This window comes from Schistocerca gregaria, chromosome 10, assembly GCF_023897955.1.
Source record: "Schistocerca gregaria isolate iqSchGreg1 chromosome 10, iqSchGreg1.2, whole genome shotgun sequence".
Lineage (NCBI taxonomy): Eukaryota > Metazoa > Arthropoda > Insecta > Orthoptera > Acrididae > Schistocerca > Schistocerca gregaria.
In genome coordinates, this window is record NC_064929.1 from 125,695,818 (window position 1) to 125,708,943 (window position 13,126).

The window sequence follows — 13,126 nt, forward strand, 5'->3', positions numbered from 1 at the left end:
ATGGAATGTAGTCGAATTAAATCGGGTGATGCTCAGGGAATTAGATTAGGAAATGAGACACTTAAAGTAGTAAAGGAGTTCTGCTATTTGGGGAGCAAAATAACTGATGATGGTCGAAGTAGAGAGGATATAAAATGTAGACTGGCAATGGCAAGGAAAGCGTTTCTGAAGAAGAGAAATTTGTTAACATCAAGTATAGATTTAAGGGTCAGGAGTTCTTTTCTGAAAGTGTTTATATGGAGTGTGGCCATGTATGGAAGCAAAATATGGACAATAAATGGTTTAGACAAGATGAGAATAGAAGCTTTCAGAATGTGGTGCTACAGAAGACTGCTGAAGATTAGATGAGTAGATCATGTAACTAATGAGGAGGTACTGAATAGAATTGGGTAGAAGAGAAATTTGTGGCACCACCTGAGTAAAAGAAGGGATCGGTTGGTAGGACACATTCTAAGGCATCAAGGGATCACCAATTTAGTACTGGAGGGAAGCATGGTGAGCAAAAATTTTAGAGGGAAGCAAGAGATGAATACACTAAACAGATTCAGAAGGATGTAGGTTGCAGTACATACTGGGAGATGAAGCAATTTGCACAGGATAGAGTAGCTTGGAGAGCTGCATCAAATCAGTCTCTGGACTGAAGACAACAACAACAACAACGACAACAACAACAACAACAACAATAATAATAACATTCTACCATTCCAATAAGGACCCAACACTGAGAGCAATATCGTTTTTAAGAGGCCCAACATTAAATGTGGGGATACATTCAGGGCAGAGAGCAAGAAAATTTCAATATGTGACTTTTCATGCAAATAAAAATGAATGTCATTGCCCAGAAAAAATCCACATTCAAGTAATTAAGGACTTATTCTCTACAATAATTACGTCACTTTTTGTCGCAACATCAAATTGCCACAGTGTTTATAAGTTTCTCACCAGGAAGTGTCAATGCACAAGCAAGATAATACACTATGGCAATATGCTATTTTCCTATGTTAAAAATATGGTTCAGATTGTTATTATTCATAGTAATTATATGATTCAAACCGCATTTACAGTCAATATTCTCACAAAATATCTCTCATTTTTATGTAATTAAAGATTAAAAATCACTAAATATCAAAATTTGGTCACATGATCGAAAATTCTCTTGTTATTGGCTGAAGCTCTTGTAACATCATAGACTAGAAGTAAGACGAAGTTATACATGTGTCGCACGAGTATTAGTCGAAGTTATTAGGTTTTTACATAGTTTTTCTGCAAAATGTTAAGCTATTTAGTGATGGAAAATGCATTTACAACTTTTAAGTAATTTTGTGAACACTGACAGTGGCAATCTTACAAATATTGATGTGTTTATGCTCCTCTCATTTTGTGTGACGATATGTGCAAGGATGGACAATTTTTTCCCTGCTCCCTACAACATCATTAAACCTGCTTCTGTAAAGTTTGGAAGGTAGGAGACGGATACTGGCAGAAGTAAAGCTGTGAGTACCGGGCGTGAGTCGTGCTTCGGTAGCTCAGATGGTAGAGCACTTGCCCGCGAAAGGCAAAGGTCCCGAGTTCGAGTCTCGGTCGGGCACACAGTTTTAATCTGCCAGGAAGTTTCATATCGGCGCAAACTCCGCTGCAGAGTGAAAATCTCATTCTGGATGCTATCCTTCTTTGTAACAGTTGGAAAGCATATCACAGAAGTAAATTAAAGTTAACTTCAAAGTGCACGAAATTTTTAATTAAGTAACAGAAAGTGGGCATCAACAGAGTGGCATTTTTCCGGTACAATGCAACCAATTTTTACCCACCTTCTAATTCTCTGAAACACTCAAAAACAATTTTTCAAGAGTTTTTATGGATGTGTCTGTACAGTGTGGTACTATGTGCCTTTGTAATCCATTTTCCGAAACGTAAATTCCAAAACAAGACATCACTGTGAATTAGTTTTACGACAGTAGGAGCAGTGAGCTAGCCAGCGACATCACAGGCATTACACGACTTGAACAGAGCATTTTAGTGGGCTTTCAAATTATTTGTATATCATTTCTATTTTTGTAAAAAAATCTGAAATTCAAGGAAAAAAGGTATGTTATGAGCATAAACTGTATCCTATTCTGAATTCTCTTACCTTGAACTCATCAGGTAGATCCTGCTGGTTGAGCGGATAGAGGCGTACAAACTTAAAGCTTTCACACAGTACGTAGAACGGCTTCTTCATTTCCCTCGCACACAGTGCCATTGTGTAACTCCCAACCTGTTGGATCACAATACGTAACATTACTGTGAAACATTGAGGACTGTGTTAATTGTAAATAATATTATTTGATAAAGGCTATCATAATGACAAGTAAATCTCCAATTACAGCTTGCTTTATCAGAACAGAAAAACATCATTTTGACACGCAACAGCTCAGTAGAAAAGTTCGTAATGGGAGGGATACCCCATAGTATACAGCCATTGTAAAGAAACTTCTAAAGATACAGAGACTACTGCGTAATAGGCATAAAATAATACATAGGACTGTAGGCAACCATATTCTGAATGAAATGCGTTTGGCTGTCAAGAGAGAAATGTGTGAAGCATTCAGTGACTACCATAGTATAATACTGTCAAATAATCTTCCACAAAATCCAAAAAAATTCTGGTTATATGTAAAGGCTGTTAGTAGCACCAATGTCAGTGCCCAGTCCCTAATGAAAGAGACAGAAACTAACATTGTGGGTAGCAGAGAAAAGGCCGAAATGGTTATCTCTGTTCTCAAATGTTCCTACAGAAAGGAAAACCCAGGAGATTTTCCCCAATTTGATCCTTGTGCCATTGAAACATGAATGAAATCAGTATTAGTGTGAGTGGTCTTGAGAAACAGCTCAAACCATTAAAAATCGAAATCCCTATCAAATTCTATACTGAATTTGCAGCTGAGTTAGCTCCTCTTCCAACTACAATCTATTTTAGATTCCTTTATGAAAAAAAACTCACCCAGTAGTTGGAAGGAAGAACAGGTGACACGTCTACAAGAAGAGTAGTAGAAGTGATCCACAAAACTACCGTCCGATATCCTTGACATCAATTTGTTGTAGAATCTTAGATAATACTTTGGGCTCAAAAATAATGTGGTATCTTGAAGAGAATGTCCTTCTCAATGCCAACCTGCATGGATTCCAAAAGCATCAAACACGTGAAACCTGACTTGCACCTCTCTCACATGACATACTGAAGGCTATGGATCAAGGCAGTCAGGTAGACACCGTATTTCTCGGTTTCCAAAAAAGCATCTGACTCAGTGCCACATCTGTGCTTATTGTCAAAAGTTGGATCATATGGGATATCAAGTGAAATTTGTGTCAGGATTGAGGACTTTTTGGTAGGGAGGATGCTGCATGTTACCTTGAATGGAGAGTCATGGTCAGATGTAGAAATAACTTTGGGTGTGCCCCAGGGAATGTGTTGGGATCCTTGCTCTCCCTGTCGTATATTAATTATGTTGCAGACAATATCAACAGTAAAACCAGGCTTTCTGCAGATGATGCAGTTATCTATAATGAAGTACTATCTGAAAGAAGCTGTATAAATATTCAATCTTCATGAGATTTAGAAGTGGCGCAAACATTGGCAACTTGCTTTTGATATTCAGAAATGTAAAATTTTGCACTTCACACAAGTAAGACATATAGTATCCTATGACTGTAATATCAATAAACCACAGTTGAAATTGATCAACTTATACAAACACCTGGGTGTAACCTGGGATATGAAATGGAATGATCACACAGGCTCAGCTCAGCTGTGAGTAAAGCAGGTGGTAGGTTTCAGGTTATTGGTGGAATACTGAGGAAGTGTTATCAGTCTAGAAAGGACATTGCTTACAAATCACTCATGCAATCCATTCTAGAATATTGCCCAAGTGTGTGGGACCCTTGCCAATTAGGACTAACATGTACAGAGAAGGCCAGCAAGATTGGGCACATGTTTGTTTGGCCCATGGGAGTGTTACTGAGATGCTGAAGAAACTGACCTGACAGACTCTTGAAGATAGTTTGTGCCTAACTCAAGAAAGTCTACTATCAAAGTTTCAAGAACCAGCTTTAACTGATGACTCCAGGAATATACTGAAATCCGTATGTATCATTCACTTAGGGATCATGAGGACAAGATTAGAATAATTACACCACACACAGAACCATTCAATCATTTTTCCTGTGCTCTATACATGAATAGAATGGGAAGAAACCCTAATAAATGGTGCAATGGTATGTACCCTCTGTCATGCACTTCACACTGGTTTGCAGAGTATAGATGTAGAAGAGTATTAAAAAGCTCTAGAAGAAAAGTAATAGCATATAGTACAAACCCTGTTTTCCCTATACAGTAGAGTTGGTCTACTGTTTAAATTTCTAGCAAGTCACCACCAGATGATTGTTAAAAAAGAAAGAATAAATAAAACTTTGAAAGAAAGAAAAAAAGGACACTTAAATGATTTGTGAAATGATTTGTCTACAAGTGGGATATAAAATAGGTTAGAGAAGCATTAGACATGCTTTTGAATGGTACTCAAAATTGTATACCACAGTAGAAGTTCACATAGAATGAAATTTTCACTCTACAGTGGAGTGTGCGCTCATATGAAACATCCTGGCAGATTAAAACTCTGTGCCAGACCGAGACTCGAACTCGGGACCTTTGGCTTTCATGGGCAAGTGCTCTACCAACTGAGCTATCAAAGCACGATTCACGCCCAGTCCTCACAGCTTTAATTCCGCCAGTACCTCACCTCCTACCTTCCAAACTACACAGAAGCTCTCCTGTGAAACTTGCAGAACTAGCACTCCTAGAAGAAAGGATATTGTGGACACATGGCTTAGCCACTGCATGGGGGTTGTTTCTAGAATGAAATTTTCACACTACAGTGGAGTGTGTGCTGATATGAAACTTCCTGACAGATTAAAACTGTGGGCCGGACCGAGACTCGAACTTGGGACCTTTGCCTTTCGTGGGCAAGCGCTCTACCAAGGTTCGCAGAAGAGCTTCTGTGAAGTTTGGAAGCTAGGAGGCAAGGTACTGGTAGAATTAAAGCTGTGAGAACGGGGCATGAGTCGTGCCTGGGTAGCTCAGTTGGTAGAGCACTTGCCCACGAAAGGCGAAGGTCCTGATTTCGAGTCTCAGTCTGGCACACACTTTTAATCTGCCAGGAAGTTTCGAAGTTCACATACTTTAGTGACATAAGGAGATAACCAAATGAAATCGCACCACACAAATATTCTCTAGTACTCTATAAAATTGCAGGATTCTCAGTTAAACAATGAACTTTAAACTCTCAATCAGCACATCATCGCTATGTGGTTTTGAGCAGCATTCAAAGGACCCTCATGTATTTCTCTAATCTAGTCTATAAGTATTTCCTGCTTTTAGAATCATCATTTCAGAAAACATGACTTCTTCCCATTTTTAATTTTTTATTTTATTTTTGCATTTTTTCAGGACACTTGAAATATGATATAAAAATATATATAATAAATATAATTTAAATACAGACTAGTATGCTATTATTATTATTATTATTATTATTATTATTATTATTATTATTATTATTATCATTACTACTACTACTACTACTACTACTACTACTACTACTACTACAACTAAGCACATGTGGGTCAAGAGAAAAAGAGAGAAGTACCAATTTATGCTGAAGTTTGATATTTTTTTACACATGGATAACATCAGCTGTTTGTGAAAAATTTCAGTTTGCCTTAAATCATTCGTTAATGTTGTGTTAATTACCTACATTATTTTCAAGTAAAATAATTTCTTCAACAACATTTCTTCTTCTTTTCTTCTTATTCTTCTTCTTCCTCTTCTTCAAAATCAAACCTCACACTTGTCAATTTGATACCCCATATGTCCATTTCCCACTCTTGTTTTGACTACAAAAATTCGGAAAATTGTTTATGCTCTACTCAAATACTTCACCAAAAAGGGAGATGGTAAAATATTTTTTAAAAAAAAGTAATGCTGTACTCAACTAGAAGATTGGTGGGAATGTCACAATGTTTCACTATGCACAGTCCCATCAGAGATGGTATTCTGTTGCTGCCCTCCGACTTAAGAGCTCACCGACACAGCCAGTTATAGGAGGAGCTACAAAGTAATGTAGATTCTGAATCATGGTGCAAGTCGCTATATATAAGTGACAGATAAAAATGTTAGGACTGAGCGTGGATCAAACCCGAGACCTTTGGGTCTGCTGTCTGGCACTTTACCACTGAGTCATAGGAAACTAGATAATAAAACCTAAGCAACTTCTATTCGCAACTACATGCACTTGAGTACATTGTGATGGAGAAATTATGTCACTTCAAATGCAGCACCTATTTAGTCCTCAACAGTGATTTAATATATCAGTGTAACTCTAAATATGTGATTTTTATTTTACAAGTAAACTCAAATGTAAGTTCTATGTAATATTAAGTGCCATGGTCTGGTAAGTTAAATTTTGTTATTGTAACTTTACTGAGAAATGAGAGACAGTTGGTGACAGGAGCTAGAAGTAGAAAGATGGGCTATGAGGGCTTCTCTGCTTGTTAGTGGCGAAATGTTTGTATTTTGTGGAAAGGAAGTTTTATTTCTATACTAACAGTTGGACAATAAATTGTGGAGAGGAGAGTCAAAGTATTGAGAGAGTGGCAACCAATTTTGGAGATGATGTGACAAGTGGAATGAAGATGTTGTCATAATGGGCGACGGTGTCTTTTTTTTCCCCTCTCACTTAGAGTCATCAGAGCCCATGTCAAGTAACTATAAGGCATTTTTTGCAACCCAAAAGCATTTCTTTCTTTTCTTGCTGCCCGTCTTCTTTCTTTCGCCCATCCAGCATTCTGGTTTTGTTTGTCATGAAAGCCCTTAAAGTTGCTGATGAGTGATCTGTACTTTGATCTCTCACAGATGTCCTCCTGTTCACTTCAATGCTCTTGAGGTCATTCCTTACTTCCTCGAACCTTTTATCACAGTCAATACATTAAAAAATCTACTTTGTTAATCAGGTTGTATCCATCCTGAACAGATGTCCATATGACTTCAGCCATCATTTCTTTATTGACTTCATCAGTCATTCATTATTGCTGTATAACTCTCCTCTTTGTCAAAGCTTATACTGTCTATCTATTGTTCTAGGGCCCATTACTTTGCAAATGATCTTGTGATCAAATTTCTCAGCTTTTCTCAGTCCAGCTTTTCATGTCATTGTGTACAGACATACGGTTTTGATCACTGTTATCTTCTCTTGCTGCTGTTGATGGCTTTTTTTTCACTAGTTTTCATCTGCACTATCTGAATGAGGTATCTGAGACTGTCCACTATTTCTCTTTCATCATACTCTGTTATTAGATTATGATGCACTGTTTGGATGTTGGTTATGTACTTTGTTTTTGAAGGCCAGCTTTTCCTGCCTGTTACTACAGTGTTACTACAGTGCTGTTCCACAGCTCTCTCTGTGTTTCTTAGCAGGACTGCCAGGCTGTCAGTGAAGCCAAGGCAATTGACTAATACAGTTCCTCGATCCTCCAAAGTGAACTTTGTGCAGCACCACATTCCTGGCTAATTCCTTTCCTCATTCTCGAATGATCTTCTCTAACATGCAGTTGAAGGAAACTGGGGGCAGTCCATCACCCTGCCAGACTTCAATTTCAGTTAAAAACTCTTTGGAGAATTCTTCAAGGAATTTCACTTTTGAATGTGTCTGTGTTACTTCATGATTTCCACTATTGTAGAGATCACTCCAGATGCTATCAAAATGCCAAAAATATTTGCCAGTCAATTGAATTAGAGGCTATCTCAAAATCAATCGAGACCACTACCAGGTCCTTAGGCATGTAATTGTTGTACTGAGTCTTTGAACTGTGAGATGAACCATCGAGGTTTTAAAGTTTCAACAGAGACAGGGTTTGATGAGGGAGAAGGCGAAATGGGAAGTAATATGCAAGAGATATCTCAAAAGAGTCAATGCAGAAGAATGTCAAGCACACAGAAATCAAGAAGTCAAAAGAACAAGAACTGTGCAAGTTCTGGTCAAAGAAATACAAATGTATGAACAATAGTGGTAACTGTGAACAGAGAACAAACAGCTATTTGTTTTGACGGAGAGATGGAAGAAGCAGGTGAACTACAGCGACAGTAGAAAGTACATAAAAAGTGACTGTAGAGTTTTTTTTTTTTTTTTTTTTTTTTTTTTTTTTTTTTTTTTTTTGGGAACAGACTTGGAACAGTGTATCAATTGTCAAAATAATTTATTGTTATGGACAAGCATTCATTAGTTTGGAAGTGAAAGTTTGAATAAATTGACAGCTTGCTGCTTAAGTAAATAATTGTGATGGTGTAATCTGTAGTGAACATAGTGAATTAACTGAGTGGGTCCCATTGAAACATCCCATCCCCAGCATTGAGCAGCCTTAGCAACAGGTCCACACAACTATACAAAAGTTTGAGTCATCAGCATTTTTCAAACAATATGCTTGGTTACGAAACTATTCTTTGATATATTGTGAGTTTCTGAGATAAGTAAGACATCTGCAGTGCCAAAGATTACCAGTCATCTTCAGCCAATGCCACTGCTACAGCTACAACTGAGGAGAAAAACAAGCTCAGTGGAGCTATTTTCATAACAAACAAATGTGTGGATACGTGAAGTTAATAGGATAACACTGGCAATATTTCAAGATAGTTAACAGCAAAGAACATTAGAACAATGGCGGTTATTCCTAAAGTTAATAATAAAACAAAATACTTTTCTTATTTTGCAGGAAAATTTAAATTATTACTCACAGTTATATACAGTGACTGGTTATACAGAAAACTTAAGCAGGTAAACCTTGTTTTCTTAAAAGAGAAATGTTAAATAAATTCTTAAATGTTCACCATTTCTTTGACAACACAATACAGTTTAAAAATTAGTTCAATTATTTCATTATGCTGCCATATTTACTGAAACACCACACTTGTCACATATGGCTACATACACAGAATTAGGTACTTTGCTATAGCTCTTTCACATTACAGTTTCAGTTGAGTGACAATCAACTACACCCTGATTGTGTAATAGTTTTTCAATAAATTCACAGTAAGTCAAGCATTTATAAATTTATGTAGGAAAATTCGCAATAGCGACATAATTATTCAGTAATTCTGTCTGAATCTGGACATAATCCATTTAACCTACCTAAATATATAAACACTATTTAATGTTATAATTGTAACTGTGTGTGTGTGTGTGTACGTGCGTGCGTGTGCACTTGCCTGTGTGTACTTAGGTTTAGCTTTCATTAGCAAGTCCAGATGTTAACCTTGCTGGCACATTAGTTCAGAACACTTCTAACATTCTGACAGTACAGTAGCCAGTGAATAGATAGTCTTTTTTTTTTTTATTTTATAGAACAGTGACAGTCCAAGTCCATCGTCCATCACCCATAGATTTGTACTGAAAAAACATTTTTCCAATATTACTTTAGGGGAGGCCATAATGTTGAGTTTACAGATTTACTTCAAACTTTTTACGTCTTTAGTAGGACATTAAAACAACGTAATGTGCAAGTAGTAAGGTGAACTACTCTGGAAATTAAGAGAAAATCGCAACAGAAACTTTACACATGTCTTATGTAACTGATGTATCTGTGCGTGGACACTGGACATTAGAATTCACGGTGGTCAAGTAGTTAGCGTTTGAGCTTCGTAAGGTTTGACTCTTGCTCAAACTTAATTCTTAATCTATATTTTTTTCTTCACTGCTCAAATTATTTAATTTATATGACATTTGAGAGGTAATATAATTTTGAAAAATCACATGTATTTGCATGAAGTTTTAGTTAATTTCATTTTTCACTATTTTTAAATAAATTTAATTATTAGAACAAACATATAAATAACTATTGACAAGTAAATGAAGAAACACAAGGAGTTTTCCTGAAAATGTATGACTGTCATGATTTTCGCAATCCCTTGTACATGCAATCTGTTAAGGTACCCAGAACTACTTTGCACTTCGACACTTTGAACTGTAGACACAGAGGCAGGCCCCCATTTGGAATAGTGTAGGTACAGTTTTTTTTATATCACAGGATTTACACTTGTACTACAAAAACAAAGGTTTGAGTGGGAATCGAACGATTGTCTCATACACGTTTGTCCTATGAAGCTCGATCACTAACCACTTAACCTGCATGAACACTAAAGTCCCGCAACTATACACAGATACATCAGTTATATAATAACACACACACACACACACACACACACACACACACACACACACACACACACACACACACGTCTGCAGTCTCAGAGAGCTGAAACTATACTGCGAATAGCAGCATCAGTGCGTGATGGGAGTGGCGACTGGGTGGGGGTAAGGAGGAGGCTGGGGCGGGGAGGGGGAGGGGGAGGGATAGTACGGTGGGAGTGCTGAGAGTGAAGTGTTGCAGTTTAGACGTAGGGCAAGAGAGAAGCTGTGGAGGGGGGGGGGGGAGATAAGTAGCGGAAAGGAGAGAAATAAAAATAAATTAAAAGGGTGTGGCGGTGAAATGACGGCTGTGTAGTGCTGGAATGGGAACAGGGAGGCGGCTGGATGCATGAGGACAGTGACTAATGAAGGTTGAGGCCAGGAGGGTTATGGGAATGTAGGATTATTTCAGGGAAGTTCCCACCTGCACAATTCAGAAAAGCTGGTGTTGGTGGGAAGGATCCATATGGCACAGGCTGTGAAGCTGTCGTTGAGATGAGGGGTATCATGTTTGGCAGCGAGTTCAGCAATAGGGTGGTCCACTTGTTTTTTGGCCACAGATTGTCGGTGGCCATTCATGCGGACAGACAGCTTGTTGGTTGTCATGCCTGCATAGAATGCAGCACAGTGGTTGCAGCTTAGCTTGTAAATCACATGACTGGTTTCACAGGTAGCCCTGCCTTTGATGGGATAGGTGATGTTAGTGACCATGACCAGACTGGAGTAGGTGGTGGTAGGAGGACGTATGGGACAGGTCTTGCTCTCTAGGTCTATTACAGGGGTATGAGCCATGAGGTAATAGACTGGGAGCAGGGATTGTGTAAGGATGGACAAGTATATTGTGTAGGTTCGGTGGATGGTGGAATACCACGGTAGGAGGGTGGGAAGGATAGTGGGTAGGACATTTCTCATTTCAGAGCACGACGAGAGGTAATCGAAACCCTGGCGGAGAATGTAATTCAGTTGCTCCAGTCCCGGTTGGTACTGAGTTACGAGGGGAATGCTCCTCTGTGGCCGGACTGTGGGACTTTGGGAGGTGGTGGGAGACTGGAAAGATAAGGCCCAGGAGATTTGTTTTTGTACAAGAATGGGAGGATAATTATGGTCAGTGAAGGCTTCAGTGAGACCCTCGATATATTTAGAGAGGGCCTGCTCATCACTGCAGATGCGACGACCACAGGTGGCTAGGCTGTACGGAAGGGACTTCTTGGTATGAAACGAGTGGCAGCTGTCAAAGTGGAGGTATTTCTGGTGGTTAGTAGGTTTGATGTGGACAGAGGTACTGATGTAGCCATCTCTGAGGTGGAGGTCAACATCTAGAAAGGTGGCTTGTTGGGTTGAGTAGGACCAGGTGAAGCAAATGGGGGAGAAGTTGTGAGGTTCTGGAGGAATGTGAATAAGGTGTCCTCACCTTCAATCCAGATAGCAAAGATGTCATCAATGAATCTGAACCAGGTGAGGGGTTTAGAATTCTGGGTTTTTAGGAAGGATTCCTGTAGATGGCCCTTGAATAGGTTAGCATAGGATGGTGCCATGCGGGTGCCCATAGCTGTACCACGGATTTGTTTGTAGGTAAAGTCTTGAAAGGAGAAGTAATTGTGGGTGAGGATATAGTTGGTCATGGAGACTAGGAAGGGGGTTGTTGGTTTGGAATCCATAGGGCGTCCAGAAAGGTAGTGTTCGATAGCAGTAAGGCCGTGGGCATTAGGAATGTTAGTGTACAGAGAGGTGGCATCAATAGTGACAAGCAGGGCACCGTGTGGTAAAGGGAAAGGAACTGTGGAGAATCGGATGAGGAAATGGATGGTATCTTTTATAAAGGAGGATAGGTACCGGGTAATAGGTTGAAGGTGTTGGTCTACAAGAGCAGAGATTCCCTCAGTGGGGGCACGGTAACCGGCCACATAGGGTGTACTGGGTGGTTGAGTTTATGGACTTTAGGAATCATGTAGAAGGTGGGAGTGCGGGGGAGTGATGGGGGTAAGTAGAGAGATGGACTTTGGGGAGAGGTTCTGGGATCAGCCTAAGGATTTGAGTAGTGACTGGAGATCCTGCTGGATTGCTGGAATGGGATCACTGTGGTATGGTTTGTAGGTGGACAGCTGATGGAGTCCTTCTGCCACGTAATCCTGGCGGTTCAAAACTATGGTGTTGGAGCCTTTGTCTGCAGGTAGGATTATAAGGTCGGGATCAGTTTTTAGATAGTGGACTGCGGTTCTTTCTGCGGATGTAAGGTTAGTATGCATGTTGAGGAATTTGGGGAATGATGGTGAGGCAAGGGCCGAGGATAAGAAATTCTGGAAAGTTAACAGGGGGTGGTTTGGAGGCAGTGGGGGTGGATCACGGTTGGATGAAGGAGTGAACTGAGTTAGGCAAGGTTCAAGATTGGTCTTTGGTTGGGTCTGATTGGTGGCGAAAAAGTGTTTCCACTGTAGGGACCGTGAGAAGGAGAGAAGGTCTTAGCTAGACCTGCATGGTTGAATGTGGGAGTGGGGCAAAAGGTCAGGCCTTTAGAAAGGAAACACGTGTCCCATACATCCTCCTAACACCACCTACTCCAGTCCGGTCATTAATATCACCTATCCTATCAAAGAAAGGATTACCTGTGAAACCAGTCATGTGATTTACAAACTAAGCCGCAATCACTGTGCTGCATTCTATGTATGCATGACAGCCAACAAGGTGTCTGTCCGCATGAATGGCCACCTTCAAACTGTGGCCAAAAAACCAAGTGGACCACCGTGTTGCTGAGCACACTGCCAAACATGATTTCCTTCATCTCAATGACTGCTTCACAGCCTGTGGCAACTTTCCTTCTATCGTATTGTTACATTCCATCCTGAATTTTCCATTGTTCA

General features: G+C 39.5%; 1 protein-coding gene across 2 annotated transcripts in view; it reads right to left on the reverse strand.

Moving 5' to 3' along the window:
* Positions 1–13,126, reverse strand: part of LOC126293580 (translation initiation factor eIF-2B subunit alpha) — a 54,695-nt gene that overhangs the window by 15,200 nt on the left and 26,369 nt on the right. For both annotated transcript variants that reach the window (XM_049986855.1, XM_049986856.1), the window contains one exon: positions 2,129–2,254. In XM_049986855.1, the coding sequence (XP_049842812.1) occupies positions 2,129–2,254 (126 nt within the window). The remainder of the gene's footprint in view (positions 1–2,128; positions 2,255–13,126) is intronic.